Here is a 27,679-nt window from a genome sequence, read left to right on the forward strand (position 1 = left end):
GTCGATCTACAACGGGCACGTTGCAACATAAAATGAAAAATGTATGTTTTGACTTAAAGTTGGACGTCGGTGGTCGGTGATCATGTCGAGAGCATGTTGGATGATCGAGATTGGCTCGTGTGTGTCTGTGCAGTCCAACCCCGCTGTGGAAGATTTGATGCTGGTATTTTTCAAATCCCAACTCGAGTTTTAACATCTCCCTGGAGACTCATGAAAAATCCCGATTTTCTTCCCCGGACAACGCTGAAGATGTTGTTTTTTTATTACTAAGCTCGAATGTTAAACAAATACCAACACAAAAGTACCGGAAGTTTTGTTTTTTGAGCTGACCATGTGCAAAAACAAAATCCTTGATGACTGTGGGACATTATGTGCCATCGTAACATAATTTTCAAAGCTTTGTATTATGAAATGTAGCCAATTCCATCGGTCCGCAGTCACATACTTGTAATTTACTTTTCATTCTCATTTATTCGATGCTGTGGTTCTGGTATTTACGGTACCGGATAAAATACCGAACGGTTGAAACTGCGCCGGAATAACACCCTGGGGTCAAGTTATGTCTGGTAGCAGTAACAATTTATTTCTTTGGAGAATCCTCACAGTATCACCCGCGTGCTGTTGGAATGTTTAGCATTTTTCACCGCCGTCCTGTTGTTTTGCTTGCTCTAAATTGTCAAATTTGCGTTCCATCGGATGCGCTATTTGAATCCGAAGCTGTCCGAAGGGAGCTGGGAAATCTTTGCACCAACGATGGAAATTCATTTCTCGGATGGTTGGAATGCGTTGAAATGTGTGGGCTAACAATTGATTTGGAAATGTTCATTTTACGCTGGATTCAACTGAGAATGAAGTCCAATTAGTGACAGACATTGCTCAGGACGTTGAGAAATTCCGCAAGGAATTGTAAGAATGATAAATAAGATTGATTGAAGCATGTCTCGGACGAATGTTGAATATCAACTCATAAACAACTCTCCCGCAAATCGGAATGCGTGATGCGTTTTTCTAAGCGACTTATAGATGAATTTACGCTTAATTCAGTCGTCATCAAATCCCTACATCATTTTGCTGTTGCTTTTTTTTGCAGATTCCTCGTCTAGCCGCGGTAGCGGTAAAATGCCACCATCGTTAAACCTCACCGCGGCCACGTATGAGTTGTTCTCGGGAAATGTATCGTCAATGTTGGAAAATTACACTACCACGATGGTGGACCCGTTTCCATTTGAAGTACAGCAGTCACAGAGATCATTGTTTGGTAGAAACGCTTCGATTACGCTCGGACTGGGCCTTGGCAACGCTATCCAACAGCAACAGCTCAACACGACCGTCGCTAACTTAACCACGGGACACAACGAAAGCCTCGCCAATCTGCTACTGCATCCCGGTATCCACCAGCTGTCCAGCGGGCTGGTAACGCTCGTCGGGGACATCATGAGTCAATCGGGTGATGCGATTCTCTCGCGTGAGGAATGCGACCGGCTCAACATAAGCTACGCGTTCGAGAACGGTAGCGCACTGGCGATACCGGGCCTAAGCTGTTACGAACATGCACCAACCCTGTCCAGGTCGGGCGTCATCCGGGTGATCGTACTGTCGGCGATGGCGATTGTGTCCCTGCTCGGCAATGTGGCGACCATGTGGAACATCCAGAAGAACCGAAAATCCCGCCGCGTTACCCGCCACAACTGGAGCGCCATCTATTCGCTCATCTTCCACCTGTCGATAGCGGACGTGCTGGTGACGGGGTTTTGTCTCATCGGTGAGGCGGCCTGGTACTATACGGTGGACTGGGTTGCCGGCAACCTATTCTGCAAGCTGTTCAAACTGTGCCAGATGTTTAGCCTCTATCTGTCCACGTACGTGCTGGTGCTAGTCGGCGTTGATCGCTGGGTTGCGGTCAAGTATCCCATGAAGTCGTTAAACACCGCCCGCCGTTGCCATCGGTTTCTGTTCATCGCCTACTTGCTATCCTTTCTGCTCAGCACACCACAGGTAAGCATTGCTTCGAAATAGATTTGAAACTTGCAAGCTCTTCCTATAATGCCCCACAATCACTCAAAAACTGCTCAAAGCCCAAGCTATACAATGAAAGTTTGCACATCTTCCCCAGAAGCGATGGAAATATCACTGCTAAAAATAAGCGAACATAACGCCCATTCTCACCCTTGCGCAAATTTGGCATTAAGGGTTGAATGTTCTCATTTGCTTGAATCTACAGCGACAACAGCCCTTCGTAACGATGCATGCTACGATGCGTAAGAGGAAACCACCATCAGGCAATGGTTTCTTGATAGCAGTTTGTTCCATTTCGCCGAATACCCAACGAGTCATCCGGACCATCTTTAGTGGTGATCTTTTTGGGTAGTTGAAAACACCATCCCCGTCCCATGTCATTAAGCTCAATCACGTTGTTATGATTTGGGGTTTATCGCCGAAACACTCAGCTACCGAAATGCCTGGATGGGCGTCGCAGCTGAACCTTCGTGCGACGAACGAACTATTCAATGTAAAGGGCCGGCATATCTTCTTTAAGCTTTATGAATATGTAGCGTTTTGCTTCGTTAAAAAGCCGTTAAAATACGAGTGTGGAGAATGTATTCGGGCAAAATTAATTTTCCCCACACGGTAGAAGATAAACAATTGGTACATTTTCATAAACGTGTATATCTGCCTGCTCTGCCACCAACACAGCGTATTAATCAAGGGGGTACCACATGCTTCTGAGGTTGAAGCACATGGTGATGTGCCGGGAGAGTTTTGCATTTTATTACCCCAAATTTACACAGCCGCACTCAAGGTTGGGGTGAATATGAAAAAATTTCCCATCAACCACCGGCATGACTGATTGGGAGTAATTAATCTGCTTTCCGTTCGCTGCATAGTGTCAAACCCCATCCATCCAGCTATAGATCCACATGAGGAGAGCCCAGCACCGAGATTATATGCTCACCGGAGCTCATCGCTCTACGAAACAATTAGTCGCCAGACCAGAAAGCTAAAACGCCAAGGTCAGCAAAGAGGGTTAAATTAATCCTTCAATTATTAGCGAATCAACTGAACCGCACCACTGGCAGACGAGGCGAAGGAATTTGGCCACCATCGAAAATCGCATTGATGGCTAATTTGCCCAGGTTGGTGTGTTTTATCACACAGCTAATGATGGGGATGGCAGGCAAACGTGTGGTGGATCGGTGTATGTTTGGTATTTAATTAGCTTGATTTGCTGCGTCAGCTTTCCGTTTACGAGTTGCAGTTGCAAAGCTAATAAACTAGCAGCAGATCGATCATCATCTTTCTCTCCATATGTCAGTTGGCTGTGAGAGGTGAATTAATTAACCGTACATATATTACTATCTGCGATTAATAATAGTTTCGAAAATATTGCTAACCTGATCTTGCTTTCTTTTGATTATTTAGACGAGCAGGATGTTCAAAGCTCAAAAGTAAAAAAGCGTTTGAATACTCCCCAATACTAATGGTGCTTTGACGTTAATTTCTGCGCCCCACCACCATGTTTGTAGATTGTTGATGATCATCTTTTCGCTTTTTGAACTGAATCATCAGTCAGCGGCGGATCAAACGGTAGGCGGAGTAGGCGGTCGCCTAGGGCCTCGCCGTGTTGGGGGCCCCAATAAATTTGTGCCTATTGTGCGATTTTTGAAAATTTTAAAACAAAGTTAAATTATAGCAAAAAAAAAATTAATTTACAAGGTAGAAAATTGATCAAAAATATCTTTCTTGGTTATATAAAACATTTTTTTCTATGTGATAAATTAAATGCAGAGAAGAATATCGACTTTGTTACTTTAAAGTATAAACGAAATTGCACCGGGACACTAATTTTCCCGTTGGTCGAGAAAAATTTCTTCCAAAACTACCTGTTTCCGAATGTATAATACCAGGAGAGCATCCACGGAAGAGGTAGCACCTAGTACAGCAATTTTGGTCGAAAACCGCCGAAAGGTATGCAATGTTTAAACACTAACTTTCCCGTTGGTCGTGAAAAATTTCTTCGAAAACTACCAGTTTCCGAATGTATAATACCAGGAGAGCATGCACGGAAGAGGTAGCTCCTGGTACTGCGCCGTAAGGTATGCAATGTTTATACACTAACTTTGCAACCAACTTGCAACGCAATGCGCCGTAAGGTATGCAATGTTTATACACTAACCTTGCAACCAACTTGCAATGCAAGTTTGGTGCATGCAAGAAACTTGCAGCAGGATGGCGCCCAACTTCGTACTTGCATGCAAGCTTGCATGAAAACTTGCATGCAAGTTCTTGCAAGTAAATTCTTGCATGCAAACTTGCATGCAAGTTTGCATGCAAGTTTGTATGCAAGTTTGCATGCGAGTTTGTATGCAAGAACTTGCATGCAAGAACTTGCTTGCAAACTTGCATGCAAATTTGCATACAAACTTGCATGCAAACTTGCATACAAGAACTTGCATGCAAACTTGCATACAAGAACTTGCATGCAAACTTGCATGCAAGTTTGCATGCAAGAATTTGCTTGCAAGAACTTGCATGCAAGTTTGCATGCAAGCTTGCATGCAAGTACGAAGTTGGGCGCCATCTTGCTGCAAGTTTCTTGCATGCACCAAACTTGCATTGCAAGTTGGTTGCAAGGTTAGTGTATAAACATTGCATACCTTACGGCGCATTGCGTTGCAAGTTGGTTGCAAAGTTAGTGTATAAACATTGCATACCTTACGGCGCAGTACCAGGAGCTATCTCTTCCGTGCATGCTCTCCTGGTATTATACATTCGGAAACTGGTAGTTTTCGAAGAAATTTTTCACGACCAACGGGAAAGTTAGTGTTTAAACATTGCATACCTTTCGGCGGTTTTCAAGCAAAATTGCTGTTCTAGGTGCTACCTCTTCCGTGGATGCTCTCCTGGTATCGGCAATCTGAAAACAGCTGGTTTTGTATGGAATTTCGTACCAGCTAATGGCGATCCAAGTAGTGGCGTTATCGTTCTCCTTAGCGCATACAAACGTTTATATATGGAGACTAGCTTACTAGGCCCGTTTACAGGGCTACGCAACAGAACTCTGAGATGTACGCAAGGGAGCTTTCTTTCTGAGACTTTGCTGGTGTTGTTACATCATGTTTGAAGTACATCTCCCTAACACCGATAATGCCGTAGCAAAACTATGGGCCCCCCTTGAAAAATTCCGCCCTGGGCCTCCAAGGGGATTGATCCTCCACTGTCATCAGTTAAATGAATATTCATGAGTGCGAGCTCAAATATTGTTTTTCAATGATGCCCATCATCGTCTTAAACCTCTACATCCAGTAATATTCATCAGCATCTACAATGTGCAACCAATTGCAGATCATTGACAGTTGAATGGCAGTTCGATGAAAGATCGTTAAGCACCTGTATCCACATAAACGAAAGCTCGCATACTACAAACCATTTTGATGTTGAAAGGCCACGCCAATATCGATTATCCGATAGAAAGCACCCATCGAACCTCCGTGGGAGGCGCGAAAATCGTTTTTGTGTATCATTTCCCACAGCCCACTTCACGAGTTACAGCTATGCTAGACAAAGGTATTGAAACAACCGGAGTCTAGCCACCCACTAGAATTGTTTCCCGGCCTTGGCGATTGTAATGCAATATACAGCCGGCACCGATTGGTTGGGGAGACTCTGGGGTTGTATGTTCATTTTATCGTTACTCGGCCCAGTATGCGTGCAGTTGCGTGTGAGATTCTGGCCAACGAGTCTGCCGGTGCTTGCCCGGACATTGTTCTCGGAAGCTCGCATCAAAGTGATCGAATCATCCGGTAGGTAATTGTGCACCGAGTCGAACATTATGCACTCGATTGCAATTGCACTCATCGTAGAAGTGCGGACCCTTTTACCAGCAACCCATTGCTGGTAAATTAATTTCGTAACAAACGTTACGTTACAAGAAATGGGAATAAGATGCACTCACATACACAACATCCAGCATCATGGTACTAGGGAAGTTGGTTCCAAAAACGGAATGTAATTACCCGACTGTTTCGCATCAGGACCAGAAACTGGAATTAAGTCGAGACAGTGGTCATCAAGTGTGTTACATCAACAATTCTTGTCATAAATCCAGCTGTTGCTGATGGAGATGTTTGGACTGAAGAAGACCAATATTTCGACATGCTGTTGTGTCGCTGGCTTAACCAATCGAGGATGTGCAGTGTTCATGCTTCTTGTCTGTGTTGTGTTTCGAGTTGGAAACGATTGAAAGGTTCCGACCTTGAATCGTTTTACCCATCGGTTTTCCATGACACAATACGCTCCTTTGAACATTAAATCAAATTTCAAAACAAGGAAAGGTCAAACAGTTTATCTACTGCCAGGGATCTGTTGCCAGCTGTAGCTACGTTGGAAAGGTTAGGCCAGACGGCAATTTTCATGCGGTTGACTAACCGACAACAAACACGTATTTATTAGTGGTTTATGGTTTTTGGTATTCATTTCTTCTGTAGAAGGGACTTTTGGCACTATTTTGCCCATTTCTACGTTATTTAGCTTTATAAGTTAAACGGGAATTGATGCGGGAAAGATCGAATAAACATACGACTGATCGAGTTTATATTAAAGGTATATTTTATAGGAGAGTGCTAGCCAGCGTGCCTTACGAAGAGTGTATATAGGCAAACAAATCAAATTACATAAACCTGGTAGATTATGGCGATTGAACAGAGCACAAAAAGTTGACTAAAAATGAACACCTAATACGATAAAAATTATCTTTAAATTACTATACAAGATACGGTCATTGTTGCCGCCCCAGAGGCGAAAGGAAAACATCGATGCACCACTAATCGCTGCTCATAATCAAACAGCTTACTAAACCTTCCTAAACGATCACTTAGACGACCCTTCCTACATCCGACATCCATGCAATCACGGTATCAATTTACATGGTAATTTTGCTTTCCTGTTCTCCCATTTCTCTGCACTCGTTGAGTCAACATAAACGGGCCGAAAATTGAAATTTTCCACCATGATGATAAAATTCGGAGAAAATTGTCATCAACACGTAGGCGAGGAAGGACGGTACCATGGGAACGAATTACTAGGGCTTAAGGCGACTTGTGCTTGGTGAAGGATTTTCTACACGTGATGGTTGAGTTATGCATGCTTTTGTTTCCTTTTGTAATTCTTTTGGAAACTGTAGTAAAAATAAAGCACCAGAAAAGAGTTGTTTTTAGGATGGCGCCACAGTGTTTCGCCAAACATTTATCTCTCAGAATTCTTGAAAGTGGAAAATCCCTCCGAGCATGTTTCCAAACTCCTAGCGAAAGTGATAAAATTAAGTGGAATTTTGAAAATGTCTTCATTTGATTTCAAAGTATGTGTTGCTCGTTTATACAAATTTACAATTCAAATTACAAAAATTGTCGACCGGAAAGCCTTGCACATCTTCTTCAACCTTTACAATAAAGCTCGTCTTTGGTTTACTTCAAATTCGTCGTCGGCAAGAACATTTGTCCTTACTAACGCGCAAGATCTGCATTGTATTTCTAACTACACTATATTACACACTCTAAAGCTAAGGTTACGAGATCACCCAGCTTGAACATGTTTCAAATTATTCAGATTATTGAGAAAAACGATGAGCCCAGACGGCGTTAATGTTTTATTGACGCGGGACGTCGGCACAATCAGAATTTCAATATTGCATTCAAATATTTCACTAGCAATTTCCACCCCCGAAACAATCTGTTACGGCCAGTGTGGGAAAGTTTGGTTCCCGTGGGAAGCGTAAGTTGCCATTTGACATTCATTCGAAATCATCTCCGATCAGCCGTTCCATTCGTATCCGTTCAAAGTACGGATCCCTCGCTTCGTGCATCGTGGTTTTTCGCTGGAAGAAATGGAATGACTTTTCCAGTGCACCATACTCTATTTTTTGCTCTTTTCCACCAGAAAAGTGTTCGGGTGGTTCTTGTTTTATTCTTAACCGGAATTTCGAGCGGGATCCGATTTGATGTCGCTTGCAGATTTGGCCGTTCAGTACTTTTGCAGGCACTTTTGCGGAACCGCCTAAGAAGAGTCTTCACTTTGTAAGCTACTAGCGTTACGGGGGATTTTGCTGTTTTGTCGAATGCCGTAGGTCCTTTCAGACCAATGGAAAATCGTATCCCTTCAGTGGAAATCAGAAACCCTTCAGTACCTCTTAGGCCGTTAATTGAGCGTGCGATTTAGTAAATTAATCAAACGAAATTTAAATCAATCGAAGTTGTTTCGAAGAATCATGCAAAAGATGGAAGTTTTTAATTCCGCTTGAATGAAACTTACAAAGTGAAATGATTACCTTCAATAAAAAGACCCAAAGGAACAGACAATATATAAGCGCAGGAAAATGATTTTGGAACAAAAATTATGAACACAGTATAAATTTCCTTTATTTGTCGCTGAAGTAAAACGCCTAAAGTTATGCAATGTGTTCATGACACGGTCTATCCGCAGCTTGTTAGCCTTTTTAAGCGAATGAAATCCCCTAAACAAGCCAAACGAAAAAGCAATTCCAAATCTCTGATGGATTTGAAATCCCGAAAAATATGGCCTTATCAGTTGTTTACTTTTTTCCATTTTCCCACTGCTTCATACAGCATTGGTCCGCTTTCGGTGGATTAGAAGTGACATTGGCTGTATGAAAAAAATGGGGAAAATGAAATGGACTTTCTTATTTCCTAAAAATTACGCTTCCTTTTCAAAAATCATAACCAGCCATTTTTCCGGGAAAACCTGTCAGGATCACTTTTCGTTGTGCGATTGCGAAAACCGATGGGTGCTCCTGTCCTTCGTATGACTTTTCTTCACCCCGTATCAGTATGAGCCAATCGGTGAGCTTGTCGCTCCCGCTGAGTGCGTCAGCTCTGAAAGAAATTCATTTATACAGCTTAGATACCATGGCTATCAATGCTGCCAATCACTCAATTATGAAGCATCATTATTGACGACATTCAAACGTAGGGCGCAAAAGCAGCGTTACGCAGCGTTCGTAATATGATCCATATTTGCTCTTTTGCCTACGCAAATGGCATGATCTTGATGACATGGGCAACATCTTATGCATTTGTTTACTTTTGTTACGTACTTTCCTCCACAATGTCTTTGGTTTTTCTTTATTCGGCACTGTTATTATGCGATATAGGATACTTTTTGATGTCTTAGTTATGCAAAAGCGTTACATTTACGATGCTGTTGCTGTAGTAATGTGTTAAAAGATAGACAATTGTACAATTGAATAGAATAAAATCTCTTTCAAAAGTCATTTTACATATCAAATATTTAAATTCTTCTTATTCAGCAATCGACCGGCCCTGATGTATAAAAATAGATACTTTGGTGCTTCCGTATTTCAAGACAAAGCAACGAGTCTTATTGTGATTAATATTTAATTACTTTTAATTGTATTTCTTTATACTGCTCAGGCTGTTTTTAAACGAACGTACTTCACTGGAGATGCAGATATTGCTGTGCCAAATTTATCCCAAAGAGATTCTCAACAAGCTCAAGTAGTGTCTGGCTCGGAAGGAGTGGAAAGCTATTTTGAAAGCGAATTCAATATTGGATAAACTGAAGTCGCAATATCGTTCACTGAACGAGGGCAATTGTAAACATGATAACCTCACAAAACCTGGAGATACGTATGGTAAAACGGATCATTGTCTTCGGTCGTTTTGTTCCACGGGTTCCTACATGACAATGGCTTTTTGAATGTGGTACCTTGTTTCGTCTGCTTCAAACCATTTTGTTTAGAAATTACATCGCTTGTGACAAGCCCGTAGGGTTTGGTAGGATCATTTTTCAAATATGTTGCACACTTTAAAGAATCCTGCACCTTTTCGCTTGCTTTGGAAGTATACACCTACATGCATTGTAGGAACATGGTAATTTGATACGAAATGTTAACTCATGCTAAATCTCGCTAGACTGTTTGTTTCTTACCGTTCGAGTGTTATTTCCAGAGACAAGCTTTCACTATTCGCGGTGAATCGATTACAAGCTTCTGACAGCGAGTTTGTCCGGGCATAATAACCACGTGCTTTAAATCAATTAAACTTTCCCACATAAGTACCATTAATCAGCGTATAGTCATCCGGCACTAACACCGCGGCACGCTTAAAAACGCCAGAAGGAAAATCCGTTCCAACCGCGTTCAAATTGCGGAAAGGTGGACACATAATGCTCCTATAAAGCACAAAACCAAGTCCTGGGTGCGGTTAGATAACACTCGAACGAACCCGCACTATCTCTAGACCGGATGATTGAATCGGTACCACAAAAGTTGGCCTGCAGGCCACTGTAGATCATGAGCACTGGGGCTGTTAAATGAAACCTGGCCCTAGTGTCTGGTGGTGGTTCACCTCAGCTACAATAAGCTATTCCGGTAGCAGAGCCATTAAGGGATGTTTATCATTTTCCTGCTCGTTCGCTCGATCGCTCTCAAACTATCTTTCTTTTCCCTTTTCCAGTGGATGATATTCCGGGTGGCGAAAGGACCATTCGTGGAGGACTTTTACCAGTGCGTGACTCACGGTTTCTACACCGACCGATGGCAGGAGCAGCTCTACACGACCTTTACGCTAGTGTTTATGTTCATCATTCCGCTACTGATATTGATCGGTACCTATTTATCAACGTTCATGACGATCTCAAGTAAGTGTCGCATCATTCACCGAAAGCAAACTTGCTCCCCTGCCAGAGCCATCGGATGGAAAGACAAACCAAACAATGCTGTATCTCAAGATAGAACCGCACCTGTATCTTCCAGCTGCAATAACAACAAATCGGTTCGCTAACTAAATATTTAACTGCAATGCGCGCGCTCGGGAGTCTGGGAATTGCCTACAATTAGTGCACAATTTGCTTCCATTTCCGAGCTTCATCTTAATGATGTTTGCATTTGCGAATGACTTCGAGCCCTTCTGCGACGACTGTTCGGCTGCGAAATAATGCGCAAAGCCTTCCTCCCCGATACGAAGGTGATTAATTGCCCGGGCAACAATTAATTTGGTAAATTGAGATTTTTCGAAGCTTTTCCCGTGTCTGCCTAGGGTGTGTGCTGTCCTCGGTAAAAACCCGGCCCAATGCTTGATTTACCGTTTCGCGGCGGAATTTGCTGCTGGTTGGTTTACGAATCGTGGTGTTTCCAACACCGATGCCGGGTTTATGGCCGATTGACAGCGCGATACGCACGATATCAATCTTGTTTGCTTCTCACTTTCATTTTCCCTATTTCTAAACTTCCCCCCACTTCGAGCTGGAAAAGTCGAGATTCGATCTATCGATCGTTCATGGTGCTTCCATTCAAAGTGCCTCTTCAACGTGAACGGTACGGTTGAAGATGGGTAGAACGATAATAACCCTTAGTTGGGTTACACAGGTCACAGCTCGTGAAGCGTTCCTTCGTTTAAATCATTGATCCTTCAAATGCTAAACAATCCTCATCTAATTAAAAAAAACTTCACTTCCTTTATCCTATTAAAACGGTATTAAAACGTCAGTTTGCTGGACGGAGGAGGTTAACGTAGAAAGGGTTGTTTTGTTTACTATTGCAAAATTACGTAAACACTTTCACAAAACTTTCTAAAGCCGTAAAGCACAGAATCAAAACCTGTCTTATCATCACAGTAAATGAAAGCTTTTTAACTAACCTCAGCCATGATACACCATCCATCAAAGTCTCATGAGAACTTGTCATTAATTATTCCTATCGTAACGAAATGGACTCCACTCACGACACAGAACCCAAGTGGACAGTAAGATGGGTGGAGTTTTCCACCAGTCTGGGGTTTTCCACCGTTGTAAAATGGCACCGATTATTCTCGGCCAAGAAACAGACGGTTACGTTCTATCCGCTTATTGCAACATGTTGATGATGTGAACATGCACAGATTGCACGGAACATGGTGAAGTGGAATAAAACAAGCCCACAGACCAACATTGTGCTCGCGTTTTTCCAAGAATGGTTCCAGCTTAAATGATGGTCTAATTGAACTGAAAATATAACTGTAATTGGTTTAGTGCTTTAAACCATGTTGTTTTTCTTCATATAACATAAAATATAGCATTATTACATCCACATTGTTGCTTTTTGTAGAATGTTTTTATTCTAACTAGTCTCTGCAATTGGTAATTGTATTCAGTTTGTATATTATATTGAATTGTATTGTATTCAAAAGAAATTGTGACAAGCTCTGAAGAAAAAATGTCGTCCCTCTGACTAAATCATTTGGATTGCATAAGCACAGGCGTATTCAGTAGATAAATTCTCCTGTGCGCATGCAATGTGAATAACAAACAGGTAATTAATTATAATTTTAATGATACAAACTGTTTGTTTTCAGCAGTACGGCATGGCCGCTCTTCATGAATAACAAAAAAACGGTTTGTTTTGCTTCAGGGTGGAATCTAATGAAATGCGTTATTGTTTGTCGTTTGTTTTCACCTTTACCTTTACCATTTCGCTAGGCTACAGATTCCACGACGGCTATCAAACACAGCAATTGATAATACTTATTGTGAACCTTCTGCATCCTTTTAGATAATTCGGCATAACAAACACGCTTCAGCAAATTGACTTGTTTAGATATCCTGCTGTTTGGTTTCTTATTTCGCTTGCACAAACCCCTTCCCAAGCGGTATGCGCTATCGGGTGATTTTTAATTAAGAGGTTCTGGTCTGTTCCGGTGAATTCTTATCGGTTTCGAATTGCTTCAGGGTTAGCAAGCATAGAACGTTAGAAATTTGCGGCCTTCAGCCGGTTGGGCGTTTTACCGCTCTCAATTCCTTCCAGACAAGCAGTATAACCTTCAATCCCACTTGGGGTCCACCGGCTCTTCCTGATGACCAAACTGTCGGTAGAAGAGTGATAATGTTTGCTGCAAATTGTGTAATATTATTTATTCTTGGCACGCCATTGCATCGTACAGGGACCATCGTCCTGTGATTGGTTTGTATCACCGAAATTTCCGGGAAAATGTTCCTTATTTATCCCTGTAAAGTTATCGCTCTTTTATAATTAATTCACTCGTGCAGTATTGCCACATCTAAAATGGAAAACCCTCCCGTTGCGTAAGCTTTACTGCACACAAAAAAAGCGCGTAATATATTTGTGTGTATCGTTTAAGAAAAGCAAAATGAGAGAAGAAAAGAAACACTAGAATCTTCCCTTTCACTATCACAATGTGGTTGAAGAACGTCCCATTCTCGTGCGGGAAGAAAGCGACCCAGTAGGCTATTCACCACAGATCGCTTTCACTTGCTTTTCATCTCCTAAGCCAGTCCCATCAATCACCGAAGGGCTCGTTTGCATTCGGACAAGGGAAAACCTTTTTCAGCGCTTTACCGTCGCCGGTTGGTGGACCAAGGTGGGCGAAGCGGATACGGAAAGCACCAGGAGCGGTTTGTATTTGATCCGATAAATTAATGCCAAATCATCACTAGGGTTTGGTTCGGGTTTTGAGAGAAGCCTAAACGAAGCCTAGAGAACGGTAAAATATAAATAGTGGGCCTCAAGCGCTTCGAGGTCTGTTAATGGAATAGTAAAATCAAAAACGTTGGTTTTAAAATTTATATTTTTATAAGAAATTGAAAGCAAATGGAAGGATACGCAAGAAGGATCTAACCCCTGTTCTGACTTCGGTGAACCAAGCGATTAACTTTTAAAACCAATCGATCGATTTTATCCTGTTTATTTATCCTTCACCATGTTATCAGTTCAGGTGTGAATGTGTGTATTTAAAGCATAATCCTGAAAGATACATTTTATTCAGTGAGACGCCACTACGCCACAACTTTTCCAACGGCTTTTAAATAAATCATCTCATGCTGCTTGATGCAACAACTTCATCTCCCGTAGCCTATGCAGCAACGAAGTCAATCAATCACACCGGCATCCAAGCGATGGATGGTGCAGCAGCTTCAAAGTTGCACCCTTTGGCAAACTGCCCAGCTTTTTTTTTGTCTTGTCGCGTACGAACATGAACAAAAACTTGCTATGATGCTTTTTTCTTGTGCAACAACCATGCGCCTCCATTTCAATCAATTTGTACCTCGCAGCAGGAAGCCGCTGGCTAGTTACACGTGCAACGGAGTCAGCTAAAGGAGACGTTAAGTGAATTGTGCGACATGCAGTGCACACATTTAACGCAACATTTAGCTAGAAGCTTTTAGGACTTTATTTTAGACCAGCTGAATTTCAACAAAAAAATAAACATAAAATCATCTTTTTATTTATTTATTTTCATTATGACGGCCGAGGGCATAATAAAATCCTCTTTGTTATATAAAAAATATAAAAGCTTTATGTTGCTGTTTTTTTGTGATTCATTCCAATTTTGAATTGTAAATTTTGTGACCAGGAACATAATTCATTTCTCGCTGAACAAGCTGACCTATTCCTATACCCAAACAACATACGGCAGGGAAATAAAGTTTTTGCTACATGGTTCTGTCAGATATCCTTTATTTGTCCTACCCTCATCCACTCTATCTCTAAGGTTCAAATTTAGCTCTACACTTGTACCAATTCCTGGAAGATTCTCGAAAATATCCCAAACTTCCAAACAGGCACCGAAACGATTTGCCTTTTCCCCAACTTTACCCTCAAAGTCGTTGCCTCCGACACAATGAAAACCATGTAAAACAGGGGCCTATGTCCTTTGTTATTGTGCCTGTGAAGTTGACCAATAAATCAGGCAGTCAGACTAACAGTTGCAGTACACCCAAACCAGTCGGTGAGGACTAAAAATAACTACCACACAGCATCATCGCGCCATCTGTTTCGAGACCTAGAAGCACTTTCACTATTCGTGTAAGGTCTGCAGGAAAGTCGTCCGGTCCCGAATTCGTCCAATATTGAAATGCTTCTATTTTTGGTTGCACATAAATTGTTTTCTTTTCATAGAATCCTTTTTCTATGCCGAACCTACGCATTTCGCCAATTGTCTCATACGATTTGTCCGCATTCCGAACGAAATGTTTCGAATTGTTTCCGTCAAGAACTACCGACTCTTCTGAGGAAGTATTAAATTTTCTTCTACAACATTCTTCATCTCTGACTACAGAAAGACTGTTGCAAAGGGGAAAAGTTTATAATCTCTCCGTCCGGCGGTAAATGTGCAAATGATCCGAGCGAATGAGAAAAAGGACAAAATCCGTCCCGTACAGACGATTCCTGCTGCGGACGCTTATTAATGCTCGAACGCTTGACAGCTTTCACAGCAAAAAAACAGCAACAGGAACAAATAAAGCTGCCTACAATACATACGTTACACTTTCGATAAACGATTCCCATAAAACCCGTTCGTTTATCGCACTTGTGTGTTGCCCTCCGGGTGTACTTGACACAAATCCGAAACAAATCGTTCGGTTGCTATTTTTCGGCAAGCAGAACCAAGCGACACAAAAATATTGTAAATTATGAAACCATTCATTTCATACGTTATGCTTATTTGTATGCTAACTATTTCCTCGTCCCAAATGCGTCAAATGGCAAAAAATCAAATCGCTTTCGAATCAAACCATCGGTGTTTGGTAAATTAAGCTTTCCCTGAGCTTTTGTTGATGGTTAACAGTACGCAGTAAGCGAAATTGAAGGTTTTAAATGAATTGGAGAAAACCGACGTGTGAAAATAGTGCTATGCTTCACGCTCAAACACACTACATATCACACTCGTAAACGCAACTCTGTGGGGAAATTATCGCTCCTTTTTCATCGCGTGGAATCAATGGAGGCGCCTGGTACGTTTCGCCGGTTACACGCACGAAGTGTTTACGAGCGATGGAAAATACCATTCAATCCGATTATTATAGTGTAATAAAAATAGGTTATGTTTTTTTTAGATAGAAGCCGAATGAAATCAATCATGCTCCCGCGCCAACGGCTTCCCTAGCTAGGCGTCTCCAAACCGGGGAGATTACTTGTTGACAGTGATAGGAATACCCGGAGGCCTTAATCAAATTTTGTGGCCCATCATTCCTTTTATTTTTACGCCATTGAATCACTATTTCGGTACCGCGCGGAGAATCAACCGATGTGATAAATGATTTATCACTTTGCAAACCCGAATTAAATCAGACCGATTTGTTCTTATCCATCGTACGATGAATACATTCTGCACTAAAAAAAAGTGCAAAATGATTTTTGGGTTTGGGAAACTTTAGTTAGAGCAATTTTTACGCATTAGTGAATAGCGACGACCACGCGTGGATTTGCCACAGCATGCCACACATTATTTTAAATGCCGTTCCGACCTCAACAGCGTGTTAATCTATTTAGACTCAAACTTTGCCGTAACTCATTCGCGGCAGCTTCTCGTGGTGAGGTTTTGGGGTTTCTCTACCCACGCCGTGCAGAGCTCAACATACGGTGGGTGAAAATTGTTTTCGCTAATTCAATAAGCGAAAGCCACAAAACTTCCCCATCGTCACGATTTCGCCGCGGGAAAATCAGCCTCCCACGAAGAATTTTCTTAGCAGAGTAACAAGTTTATAAAACGAAACGCTGCTATTCTCCCGCCCGGTTCAAGGCGCGTGGGAAGTGCAAAATCAAATTCTGCTTAAATGCAAATATATCAAATCGAACAAAATGACCGCCTAATCCATCGCACCCGTTGATCTTCCGTTGCTGCTGTGCCTGGTAGAACCGCTTCGAAAGGTTAATGCTGCGTTTCGGTCGACGTTACTCGAGAGAACGCTCTTTCCCAGCCACATTTGTCAACGCTCCCGGGAAGTGTCGTCGCGCTTGTCTTTTCCCTCTCGTCCGACTAACGATGACTGAAACTGATATACATCCATAAATTTTCACCTTAGCTTGGCAATGCTCTTCGTGCTTCCCATCTAAGGGTCTCGCCAATCGCCTCGCATGAAGAATGGAGTGTTTTAACAAGCGCCAACAATATGGCCAAGTTTCGAGGCACTTGAGAAATAAACGATGCTGCCCGACCGCTAAGAGCACACGAGCCACACGGGTTTGTCCTTTTTTGAGTCTGGTACCGTCGGTTGCGCCTTTCGCCGGGTATCGTGATGATGGCAAGTTCCCGTGCTCCCGGCCCAAAACGCTTCTGAGCACGGGCTTAAAATTCGTGCTGCGTTCGTCTTGTTGGATGCCGGGCTTTCGGTTGCTATGGCTGTTGACTACCTTTCCATCATCGGCGCCTTCCATCCGGCGTTTGTCGGGTGAAATGTGAGACCCCGTATTTGGCGGTTCGGAACCATTTACTGCGTGCAGGTCGGCTGAGTGCCGTGGGAACGGAGCGCGAAGAGCTGTGTGTATGCGTATGGAAAATTAAATTTCCGCTCAGGTGCAAAATGGCGTGCGGAAGCTGCAAAAAAGAAACCGGCGGATGACTTTTATAGCAAAACAAAAGCCACCGCACACACATACCCGAGGAAAGGTTTTCGTTTGACACGAAACTGGTTATATTCGCCCGGCTGCGAAATCCGAAAATAGAACATTTGAAACGTTGTTAATTTGTATTCATATCACCTTCCGGAAAACTTGTGTGAATTATAAAGCAATTAATTGAAAAGGAAAACGTTCATTTTCGCACGCACCTGTGCGGCGTTCGCTATTAAAACGAACATCTTTTTTACTAACTCGAAGATAACTCGTTTAACTTTCTTTAATAATGTGCATCTAACAACTTTCCACCCGAAAGCGTGACTCTCGGCACAGAATTATGCTTCGTGTCACTAATAAACAACATGTAAATACGTGCATTTGCGACGAGTACGTGCACATGTCCAGAAGAAAATTAAACTTTTCCAGCTACGAATGGAATTTGCGATCAATATGCTATCTATTTTCACCGGAGGCAAGAGATGTGTGGAGCGTTACGATTTATAAAGTTGGATAAACAAAGCTGCACAGGGTATCTCGTTGTATTTACACAACCTTTGGTATCCCAAAAAGAACTGAGATACTTCACGGGGAAATTCCAAGACATTTGGCTTTCGGGTACTTAAAGATTCAAGAGATCGAAGTTCTTCTACGAAGTTACTAATGATAGGGAAAAAAACTCTACAGCAGAAGATTCATTTTGAAGGTAGTTAGGTGAATATAAGTAGTTTCTTGATGTATTAGTATGTGATCATTCTGACGATGCTCTACAAGAAAAAATCAATAGATCATGTTGATGAACATTTTATGTGAACTTTGAATGAACATTAATTCAGCATCAAACAGGTTATTGACCATTTTATTAAAAAATTATGAACAAGAACCTTCCAGAGCGTAACGAATGAAACGGTCCGGGACGGGTAAAATTCATTTTAAGAGGGTTAACTGCACTTCAACAATGACATTTATTTCTTTACCCAAAAAAAAATGATTAGCTTTCCGACAGCTTTAATACGAAACGAGTATAAAACGAATTTCATTATGGGAGTTTTATTCATTTTGTGACCATTTCAAAGCCATCCTTCATTTTCATGCCTGCAGTGCAAAGAGGGCTTCATCCGGTAACATTAACCGGTAATAGCATCCCGGATATGAAGGATCCTTTAATAACGAACCGAACTCCATCCCGGGGTGCCTGTTTTATGCTGTTTTTTGGAGCATTCCCTTCCGCTCTGACGGTCAGAAATTATCCCCACACCAAACACTAAACCGATTCGATAAATTATCAAATATTGCTCCACCGCATTCTGGGATCGATCCCGTTTGCTGACGGTCGATACCGCATTTCCCGTTTGTCCTGAAGAGGTCCCCACGACGAAAAGGAGGCTTTAGCCATTCGATGGATTCCTGTGTGTTGTTTTCTTTTTTGCCTCTCCGTGTGTATGGTGTGAGCTTTCAGTGATTTTAATGCGCACGTTTTTCTCGCTCTTGTCGCCAACGATTTAGGTAGTGAAAAAATCTTCCGCATCGACACATCGGCCGTCGACCGGACAACGTACTACCGGCGGTCCGACACGAACCGCCAACGGTTGATACACAAGGCGAAGATGAAGTCCCTCCGGATATCCGTCGTCATCGTGGTGGCATTCGTCGTGTGCTGGACACCGTACTACATCATGATGCTGATATTCATGTTCCTGAATCCGACCGAACGGGTAAGTGTTTGTCCCCGTTTTGGGTGGAAGGACCGATTGTGTGCCTTTCGGCAATATTTACTCTCTACGCTTCCATTGCCACTCTTTCCACAGTTCGGCGAGGATCTGCAGTCGGGCATATTCTTCTTCGGTATGTCGAACAGCCTGATCAATCCGCTGATTTACGGTGCGTTTCACCTGGTGCCGATCCGACAGCGTCGCAATCAGTACAATCAACATGTAAGGTACATATACTCGAGCTCTGTTTCGGTGTGCCGCTAATACTGCATTTCCGCTTCCGTGTCGGTGTGTCCGCTGCGTTCTTCGTTTACGCCTAAGTGTGCATCCGCTTCCGGATTGCGACATATTATTCCGTTTGTCAGTGGTTGGGACAGGCGAGTGTAAACAAACCGGTAGCAATAGGAAACGGAGCACTCCATTTCGAACGAGCTTAAGCCGAATTTAGATTGATTCAGATGTTACATAAGCCGGTGGTCGTTTGAATGGGAAAGCACAGGGAACCACATTAACGCCTGTTCTTATGCAAGGCTCGTAGCACCATTAAATGGATTTCATTTAGTAGTTAAGCGGTCTCATTGGTTGTGGTATGTTAACAATCTCATTGCCAAAAACGTACGCCAACTGGCATAGAAAGAGCCGGAACTGGATAAATAGATAAAATCCCCCCTTTGTAAGACCAAATACGGTATATTACACTGCTACTGTACAGTCACAAAAACCACGTTATTCAAGATATCCTTACATGTTACAAATATCATGCGCATTGCATACTTTCGGGCGATGCTGTAAACGCCTGACACTATGCAATTTGTATAACAAACCCTCTTTATTATCTTTTTCTATGAAAGAGACTGCCTGATAGGGTTTAATCGTGCTAAATGAAAGCACTTATGATGCCGGTGCAGTTAAGTAGTTTCCATAATGTCGTTAGACATAATGTAATTGGTTTTTCGATGCGGCCTCTGCGCAACAGGAGTGAAACACAGAAACTTCTCGAATTAATATCCTATGAACAGCTTCGCACGAACGCTTCCATTCCGTTTTACCATTCAACCTTTGCTCTTTAAGTATCCAATTTATTGTCTTATTATTTTAACGTGTCCAATAATGTGCCCCGCAGGCCATAATACCCATGCCTGTGTAACACCAGCTAACGAAGTCCCCGGAAATGTGATCCCTTTCCCAAAATAACCGCACGCAAATGGATGGATCGATGGTTGAAAGGCTTTAACTTTTAAATCCCCATAATAAGCGACGGCATAACAAGTGGAGCGTTTGTTTTCCATCACAAGATGTTTTTTTTTCTTTGAAAGCACAAAATGTCGGTAGACGAAAGTTTGTCCATCGTCAACACGTTCACGTGTTGGAATTCCCGATTCCCCGTATGTTACTCGGAAAATATGCACAAAGTTCTCCATATGACAAAAAGTTTGCCACACGTCCACTTGTGGATTGTGTGGAAATCTCGTGTTCTTTGTACTACCTTAATTAAACATCCTAAGACATCGGCCCTTGGAAGAAGCTTCAGTGGAAACCCCGGGCTGGGAAGCGGGAACCTCATAAACAATTTCAATTACCACGACTCTAGAACGATTTCCATTAACCTCACACGTTGTCTCTTGAAACTTATGATTAAAAGACAAAATGGGCGTAACGACCACTTGCACGATTGGCATTGGTAAAAGTTTGGCTCAACCACGAGCCCCGACTGTCGTCATAAAGTGATGTTTTGTTACTTTAATACCTCCGGCACCGTTTCAGCATAGCTTAGCAGTGCTTTCGTTGCAGCTTTTTTCCGTATTTATTTCGTAGTGACTTTTCTTCGTACCTGTTTGGCGTAGCAAAATCATCTCCCGCTTATCTTATCTGCTGGCCATAATCTAGCTTTCATATTATTTTTGCGTTAAAAGGGATATCACCGAAAAAAGGATAGAAAACGTGGAACTCTGTTTTGGAAATTTTCGGAAGAAAAGTGGCGAATCGTAAAGATACCACTACAAACTGTCTCCTAAGTTCGCCGAAACAAAGGGTCCTTCGAGAAAGAGCCACGAGAGAGACAGAGCAAAAAGACAAAAAGTCCCTCACCTTTTTCCTTCCAGTTAATGGCAGCGCCAGTGGTACCAGATGGTTTCCGCTAGATCCGTAGATTGCGCCCAACAATTAGCATACTTTCCTTTGTGCATTACGGCGAAAGGATACACAAAAAAGAACATCCCAACCTTCGAAGGAGAGTGAAAATTGCACTAATGTTGCGTGTCGTGGAAGAGTAAAGAAAAGCTAGGATTAGGCAAACATAAAACCATCAGAACCATTTCATATTATGCAAACACAAAAAGGGCTAAAAATTCATCAGCTTTGTTTGTTGTTACACTGTTTCACTGTTGATGTAAATCGCTTCCGGATTAAATGGAATAAATGCTTCAGAGGATCAAACAGAGGATTGACAACATTGTCAATAGATTGAGAAATAAACAATCGTCTAAAGACAGTAGAGAGCAATTATACTTTTGTCACGCGTATTGCATACTTTTAGGCGTTTTAGGTTGGTTGGTTGCATTGACAATATGTTGCCTAACAGTATGCAATACGCAGTACAAAACGCTTCCCGGTTTTTGCCAAATTGTATTATTTGTATTTAAGCATGCTTTTGAGTTGTAGCATACTTTTTTAAACAAGTTAATTCAGTGCTTGCAGTTGTATAAAGATAAAAACTTCATCTACCATGGTTCCCGTCGTTGATGTGGAGCTTTAACCCAGAGAGAGTACTACGAGTCCAACCCAGCAGCTGCTTTACTGCACGTGTAGCACTTTGCAAAAATCGATTACACTGTGTGTATATCAAACCACCATTTAATGTAGAAATTATTTGGTATCCCGTTTGTGCTGTTGTTCTCCATCTTTGCTTGTGGCACAGCCCTGCAATGAGCACTTTACATTCCACCCGACACTCTCGGCTTTTACGTTGATTGATTTTATTTCTGTTATATGACATCACATCCAAGTGCTTTTCTTCACATGTGCCAAAGGAAATGCAAGTGTCAGAAAGTGAGAGAAAACAAGGGTGATGTGAAGCAAAAGGGATTATGATGATCTTTCGCATACACTCATCTGCCTCTAGACGAAACGGGCTGTGCGATCTCATCATTTCCACATCACAGCGCAACACATCGTTCTTCTGTTTGCTTACGATGCGTAATAACAGCAGTAAAGCAGAAGCAGCTTGGGCTGGGGAGGGAGTTCAATAGTAAACACAGTCTGGGAAGAAAAGCGTAGAACAAACTCTTTCAACTCATCTCACCCGAAACCATCAAAGGAACCATCTGTTGATCAATTGGTGTGTTTTGTGTGCGCGCTCGCACCCATTTCTCTTCTTCTCTTTGCTTCGCAGGGAAGGCTCTGTATACTTTCAGCGGTCGTCCACCTTCAACCATCACAATGGCCACCAGCGGAACCTGAATCCGCACATCAAGTTTTCCAACTCGCACTCCAACCTGCCGGAGGAGATATCGCTCATGTCGCTGGAAAAGGATCTCCGCAGCCTGGATGAGAACGTCAACCAGATCCACCAGAAGGGTGGTGCCGGTGGCGGCGGCGGTGGCGGAATGGGAGGTGCTGGAAATGGGGGAGGACACGTGGGTGGGTCACGGGTCAAGCGGCGCAGCTTTACCAGCAAGTTCCTTTCGTTTTCCCGCCTATTTCAGCGCAATCATCCCACTAAGCTTTAAGAAAAACCTGACGCGCGAGTTTAGGAACTGTAAATAGTAGAACGAACAGAGATGATAGGCGGAGGTATAGAGAGCCACGCTCTCTCTCTCTCACACTATCTCTCTAGGTTATGTTTATCGTTTAAAGTTTATTGGATAAATTAGAGATAAATAAATTAAATCCGGTAACAGAATGCTGAAGACTCACGAGCAAAACCACCACTCACACACCAGGCAGGGCCTGAGCTTCTGAATCAGGAGCAGGAGTGCACCAACTTCTAACCGTATACTTGTTAAATGGACACACACAAAAATCTACTGGCAGCTACTGTAACGAAGCGGTGCAGCTATCTGTTCATGCACCATCTGAACCGTCTCGAAACTGCATTTCACACCGTAAACGACACTGCGTCGCGCGTTCTAGAGTCTATTGTACTGTTTTGTGCTGTAAAAGCATTGGAAAACTCGTTATCATCAACTTTCACATCCCATAGTCTATTGTGCGTTCAGCGGTAAAAACAAACGAAACGTTATTAGAAGAATAAATAGTCTGTAACTAAAGAAAACTGGATTTAATGCAGGGAATGTAAACAAAGAGTGTTGTAATGTGCGCAGTATAGTTTAAAAAAGAGGATATAATTTGTGTTTGGATGGCAAATGTAAGCATACGGACAGAAAGACAGACACACAGGTTGTTGAACTGAAATTCCGATGAAAGCGTTGTTGTGCAATGTTTTTCGCGAAGAAACAAATGGTTACAAAGAGGAAATATATATTATACATATATTTTTTAATAAAAAATACACTAGAATTATACGTTCCTCCCGATGGTGTTGGAGTTCTTTGTTTATTTGTTATACAGCTCAACCTTAACCTATGGCATTTCGCGTATGTCTTCCCTGCTATCTGTTGGTCTGTTTTCTTCAAAAACATCGAACTATTGAACTTTATTAACCCTAACATGATAGTTGCACAAGAATCTGCTGTACTTCGTGTGCCATTTACTCTGATTCCGATCCCGAAACGGACTTCCGTGAAATTGGAGAAGCTTGTCTGCTGCCCGACCCTGAGCGAGAACGTGATCGCGAACCGGAGCGAGACCGGCGACTACCACGACTAGCCTGACTTCCGCTGCGGCTTCGGCTACGGCTTCCACCACTCTTACGACTTCCTCCACTCTGGCTTCGGCTGCGCGAACGACTACGGCTACGACTACGACTCCGAGAACGGCTGGGACTGCGGCTACCCGAGCCCGATCGACTTCTCGAACGCGATCCTCTGGCACTTCCCGAACGGCTACGCGATCGGCTACGGCTGCGCGATCGGCTGCGACTACGCGAACCACTTTTACCACTGCCGGCACGGCTTCCCGAACCGGACCCAGAACGGGACCGTGATCCCGACCCGGATCGTGACCGTGAGCGTGATCGACGCTGCGATCCACTCGAATCCTCATCATCGGAAGCAATGCGGCGTTTGCGTTTCGTTGCCGGTGCTCCCGACTCTCCTCCCGATTCGCCACCGCCCGACTCGTCACCGCTCGCTATCTTCAACCGGCTGTCATCGCTATCCGATTCACTCGTCGATACGGTAGCCTTCGAAAGGATGCGTCCCTTCTGCTTCGACGACAATCCTTCATCCATCGCCTTCTGGCGCTTCTTCTGTCCACCCGAAGCCTTCTTCTTGCGCTTGCGTGATCCTTCTTCCTCGTCTTCGCTTTCCGATTCACCGCCACTGCCGCGGCGTGCCTTTTCCTTCCGTTTGCGACTGCCACCCTGCGATTTGCGTGGTTTCTTTTCGCCCTTGCGCTTTCGTTCCTTCGGTGCTGCACCTTCCTCACCACCGCTGCCGCCCATTCCGACCTCACCCCCGCTCGCATCCGAGTCGGAAATGTAATCCTTCCGTCCGCGGCCACCTTTTTTCTTCGCTTCCGGTGCAGGTTCCGCAAAGAACAGCGCATTCTTCGTCTTTTCTTTGTACTCCTGGCGCTTGAGCAACATTTCTTCGTGTGCCTTCCGGCGCATCTCCTCCATTCGGCGCCGTTCGTCTGCCTGGCGACGCTTGAACTCCTCGCGCTCCAGCTCCTGCTTCTGGCGCAACGATCGTTCCTCCTCGTCGATCTTGCGCGCCCGTGACACGTGATATTGGGCCTGCTGCAGCAAATCCTGACACTGGTTCGCTTCCGTTTCTGCGAGCGCAATGTTGTACCGCGTCTTGTCACCGTGCACCGACAGATAGGTAAAGTACTTGTGGGCCAATCCGAGCTCGTGCACTGCCTGCAGCACCACGCTCAGTACGGATTTTTCGTCACGCAGCACAAACGTGGCCAGCCGCTGCAACACGAGTGCAATGTTGAACAGCAGCACAGTGTCCTGCGGAGCGACACGACGTGCCTTCAGCAGGGTCATCTTCGCTTCCTTCAACTTGCCCGCCCGAAAATAGGCACGGGCCAGATACTGCATCACCTCCACGTTGTTGTGCCGATAGAACTTCTTCAGACAGTTTTCGTACATCTGAATCGCACTGATGTACTGCTTCTGCTCCACGTAGATATGTGCGATGTTGATCCACACGTCACAAAAGTCGGCCGTCGCTTCACGCACCTGCGCGAAAATATCTCGGGCCTCAATGATGCAACCCTTGTGAGCCAATACCGCTCCGATTCCGTTCGCTGCCCAAATGTTCTTCGGATCGTTTCGAAGCACCTGCTTGTAGATGGCAAGCGCTTTCTCCTGGTGTTTCTTCTCCTTCTCCTTGTCCCGATTCGGTTGGTGCAAACTCTGAAGCCAAAAATTACCCAGCGCAATCAGCGAGTACGCATCGCTGGAGGTGGCCGGATTCTTTAGAATCGTTTCGAAATTCTTCTGTCCAAGCGTCCACTGCATTTTGGCCAGATGCAAATTTCCCAACAGTGAACGTGTGTCCGGATTTTCCATGTTAATCTTCAGCGCGTCTTTGAAGAAATCGGACGCGACAAAGATCAAACCCTTGTCGCGCGCCATGCACCCGAGTCGGAGATAGCAGTCGATGTAGTTCGGGTGCTCCTTCAGAATATCCTTGTACAGTTTGTCCGCCTTGTCGAACACTGCCATCGCTTCGTACAGGCGAGCCAAATTGTACGTCATCGAGACGGAGATCGAATCGTAGTATTGTGCGTCATGTTGCGCCTCGATCTTCGCACGTTCGATCGCTTGCTCCAGCCTAGCCATTGCCTCATCCAGATTGCCCAACCGGTAGTGGAGTGCCGCCACATTGTTTAATATTTCCGGCGGTATGTCCGCGTTCACCTTTTCCGTCAGGATGCTCGTTGCAGTACCGTACGCTTGCAGCGACGCGGGGAGATCATTCTGCTCAAGAATTTGTGCCAATTCGATCCACGCTTCGACATCATCAGGGAACTGTTCCGTTACCTTCTTCAGATGGTTTTTAGCAATGTCGCGCTTCGACTGAGAAGAAGATGTCGCATACAGTGAACCCAAAATCTTCATCGTTTCGTAGTTGCCGGGTTGCGCTTTCAGCACCTTCTCGAAGCATTGTGCGGCCTACAATACAATAATGAATTAGTTTTTATTCTAGCGATACGGTCTCTTTTTACTTACATTTTCCGAATCGCCTCTATAGATGTACATCTGTCCGAGACCAAAGTGTGGCAGCACAAAGTTTGCCGGTGCAAACTGGGTCGATTGATAGTAGTACTGAAATGCCTGATCGTAATCACGCTGCACGTGGAACGCACGAGCTAGCTGGTAACAACTCTCCGCACGCATTGCTTCATTTTCTGTGTTGTGGAACGCGTGCAGCGCCAAATGCTGAACCTTCTGGTAGTCTTTTTTGAAGAAGAAGTGGTTCGCTAGATGGTTCAACACCATCGGATTCGTCGAATCAATCGTGTACGCCTTCGACAGCATCTGTACGCCCATACGGTTCGATTCGGGCTCGTGCAGATTCAGCTTCAGAATGGCCAACCCAACCAGCGCACCAACACACTGCGGCTCGAGATCGAGCGCCCGCTGGAACGCTAGCTTTGCCTTGTCCGGATTGCTTAGCTTCAGAAAGCAATGCCCCATACCGAGCCGTACAGCGGCTGGGCAGTTTGGGTTCGTACGTAGTGCCTTCTTGTAGAACGCCAGTGCTCCCCGATAATCCTTCTTGTTGAACGCGATACAAGCCTTACCGAGCAGAGACGGAATGTTTGACGGAGACTGGTTCAGCACGAAATTGAATTGTGCATCGGCCTGGTCCATCTTGTCACCTTCCAGCAAACAGAAGTACGCACGCCCGAGTAGATGGTTCTGGTCGTACATGATAATCTTGTCCGCCGTCGTGTACAAGTGTGTTGCCTTCGTGAAGAGATCGCGCTTCTTGTCCTTTGACTTTTCGCGATTCGCCTCCTGCACGTAATAGGCGGCCAACATATCGTAAGCACGCATCTGGTCCTTCTCAAAGTCTCGATAGTGGATGTTTGCATCCACACGGGACGCTTCGAGGATTTTGATGAAGTCATCCGTTTTCTTCTGCTTGTAGTAAGCCAACTGTAATGCAAAGCGAATAATTCATTAGCGATGACGAATCGACGACGAAACAAACCTTTGGCTATACCTACCGCAACGGTAACCCAAGTATTGAGATGCGAGCGTTCTTGCCGCAAGATGCCAAGAACTTCCTCGCCCTCGGGAAGCTGTTCCGGATCGAGTTCTATGACCTAAATCCAACACGGCGTAAAGGTTTAGTACTGGTAGGTTACAAAACATTGCATTGCAATGCGAATATCGTAAAATTACCTCGTCCGTATCCCTCAGCGGGATTTCGATCGGTGCAGCCATGTCTGCGTCGCCGGCCTTCAATGAAGACTGCGTAATAAACACACGTTCACTACACTCCGAAAACTAATCGAATTCGAT

General features: G+C 43.9%; 2 protein-coding genes across 3 annotated transcripts; one reads left to right on the forward strand and one right to left on the reverse strand.

The window, feature by feature from the left end:
* Nucleotides 1-1,119: 1,119 nt before the first annotated feature.
* On the forward strand, nt 1,120-22,799 carry LOC128296918 (gonadotropin-releasing hormone receptor). The gene is made up of 5 exons (XM_053032449.1): nt 1,120-1,995; nt 10,488-10,671; nt 18,866-19,074; nt 19,168-19,298; nt 22,463-22,799. Exons 1-5 carry the CDS (start codon nt 1,120-1,122, stop codon nt 22,797-22,799), a joined length of 1,737 nt encoding a protein of 578 aa, XP_052888409.1.
* An 802-nt stretch (nt 22,800-23,601) lies between these two features.
* On the reverse strand, nt 23,602-27,679 carry LOC128302173 (RNA polymerase-associated protein CTR9 homolog). Of its 2 annotated transcripts, XM_053038936.1 has the most exons (5): nt 27,560-27,679; nt 27,382-27,480; nt 26,378-27,310; nt 24,333-26,320; nt 23,602-24,221 (listed from the first exon to the last, which is right to left on the reverse strand). In XM_053038936.1, exons 1-5 carry the CDS (start codon nt 27,599-27,601, stop codon nt 23,780-23,782), a joined length of 3,504 nt encoding a protein of 1,167 aa, XP_052894896.1. In that variant the 5' UTR covers nt 27,602-27,679; the 3' UTR covers nt 23,602-23,779. The 2 variants fall into 2 exon arrangements, with proteins under 2 accessions (XP_052894896.1, XP_052894888.1); XM_053038928.1 differs by having other exon boundaries at nt 23,602-26,320.

This window comes from Anopheles moucheti, chromosome 2 (assembly GCF_943734755.1).
Source record: "Anopheles moucheti chromosome 2, idAnoMoucSN_F20_07, whole genome shotgun sequence".
Lineage (NCBI taxonomy): Eukaryota > Metazoa > Arthropoda > Insecta > Diptera > Culicidae > Anopheles > Anopheles moucheti.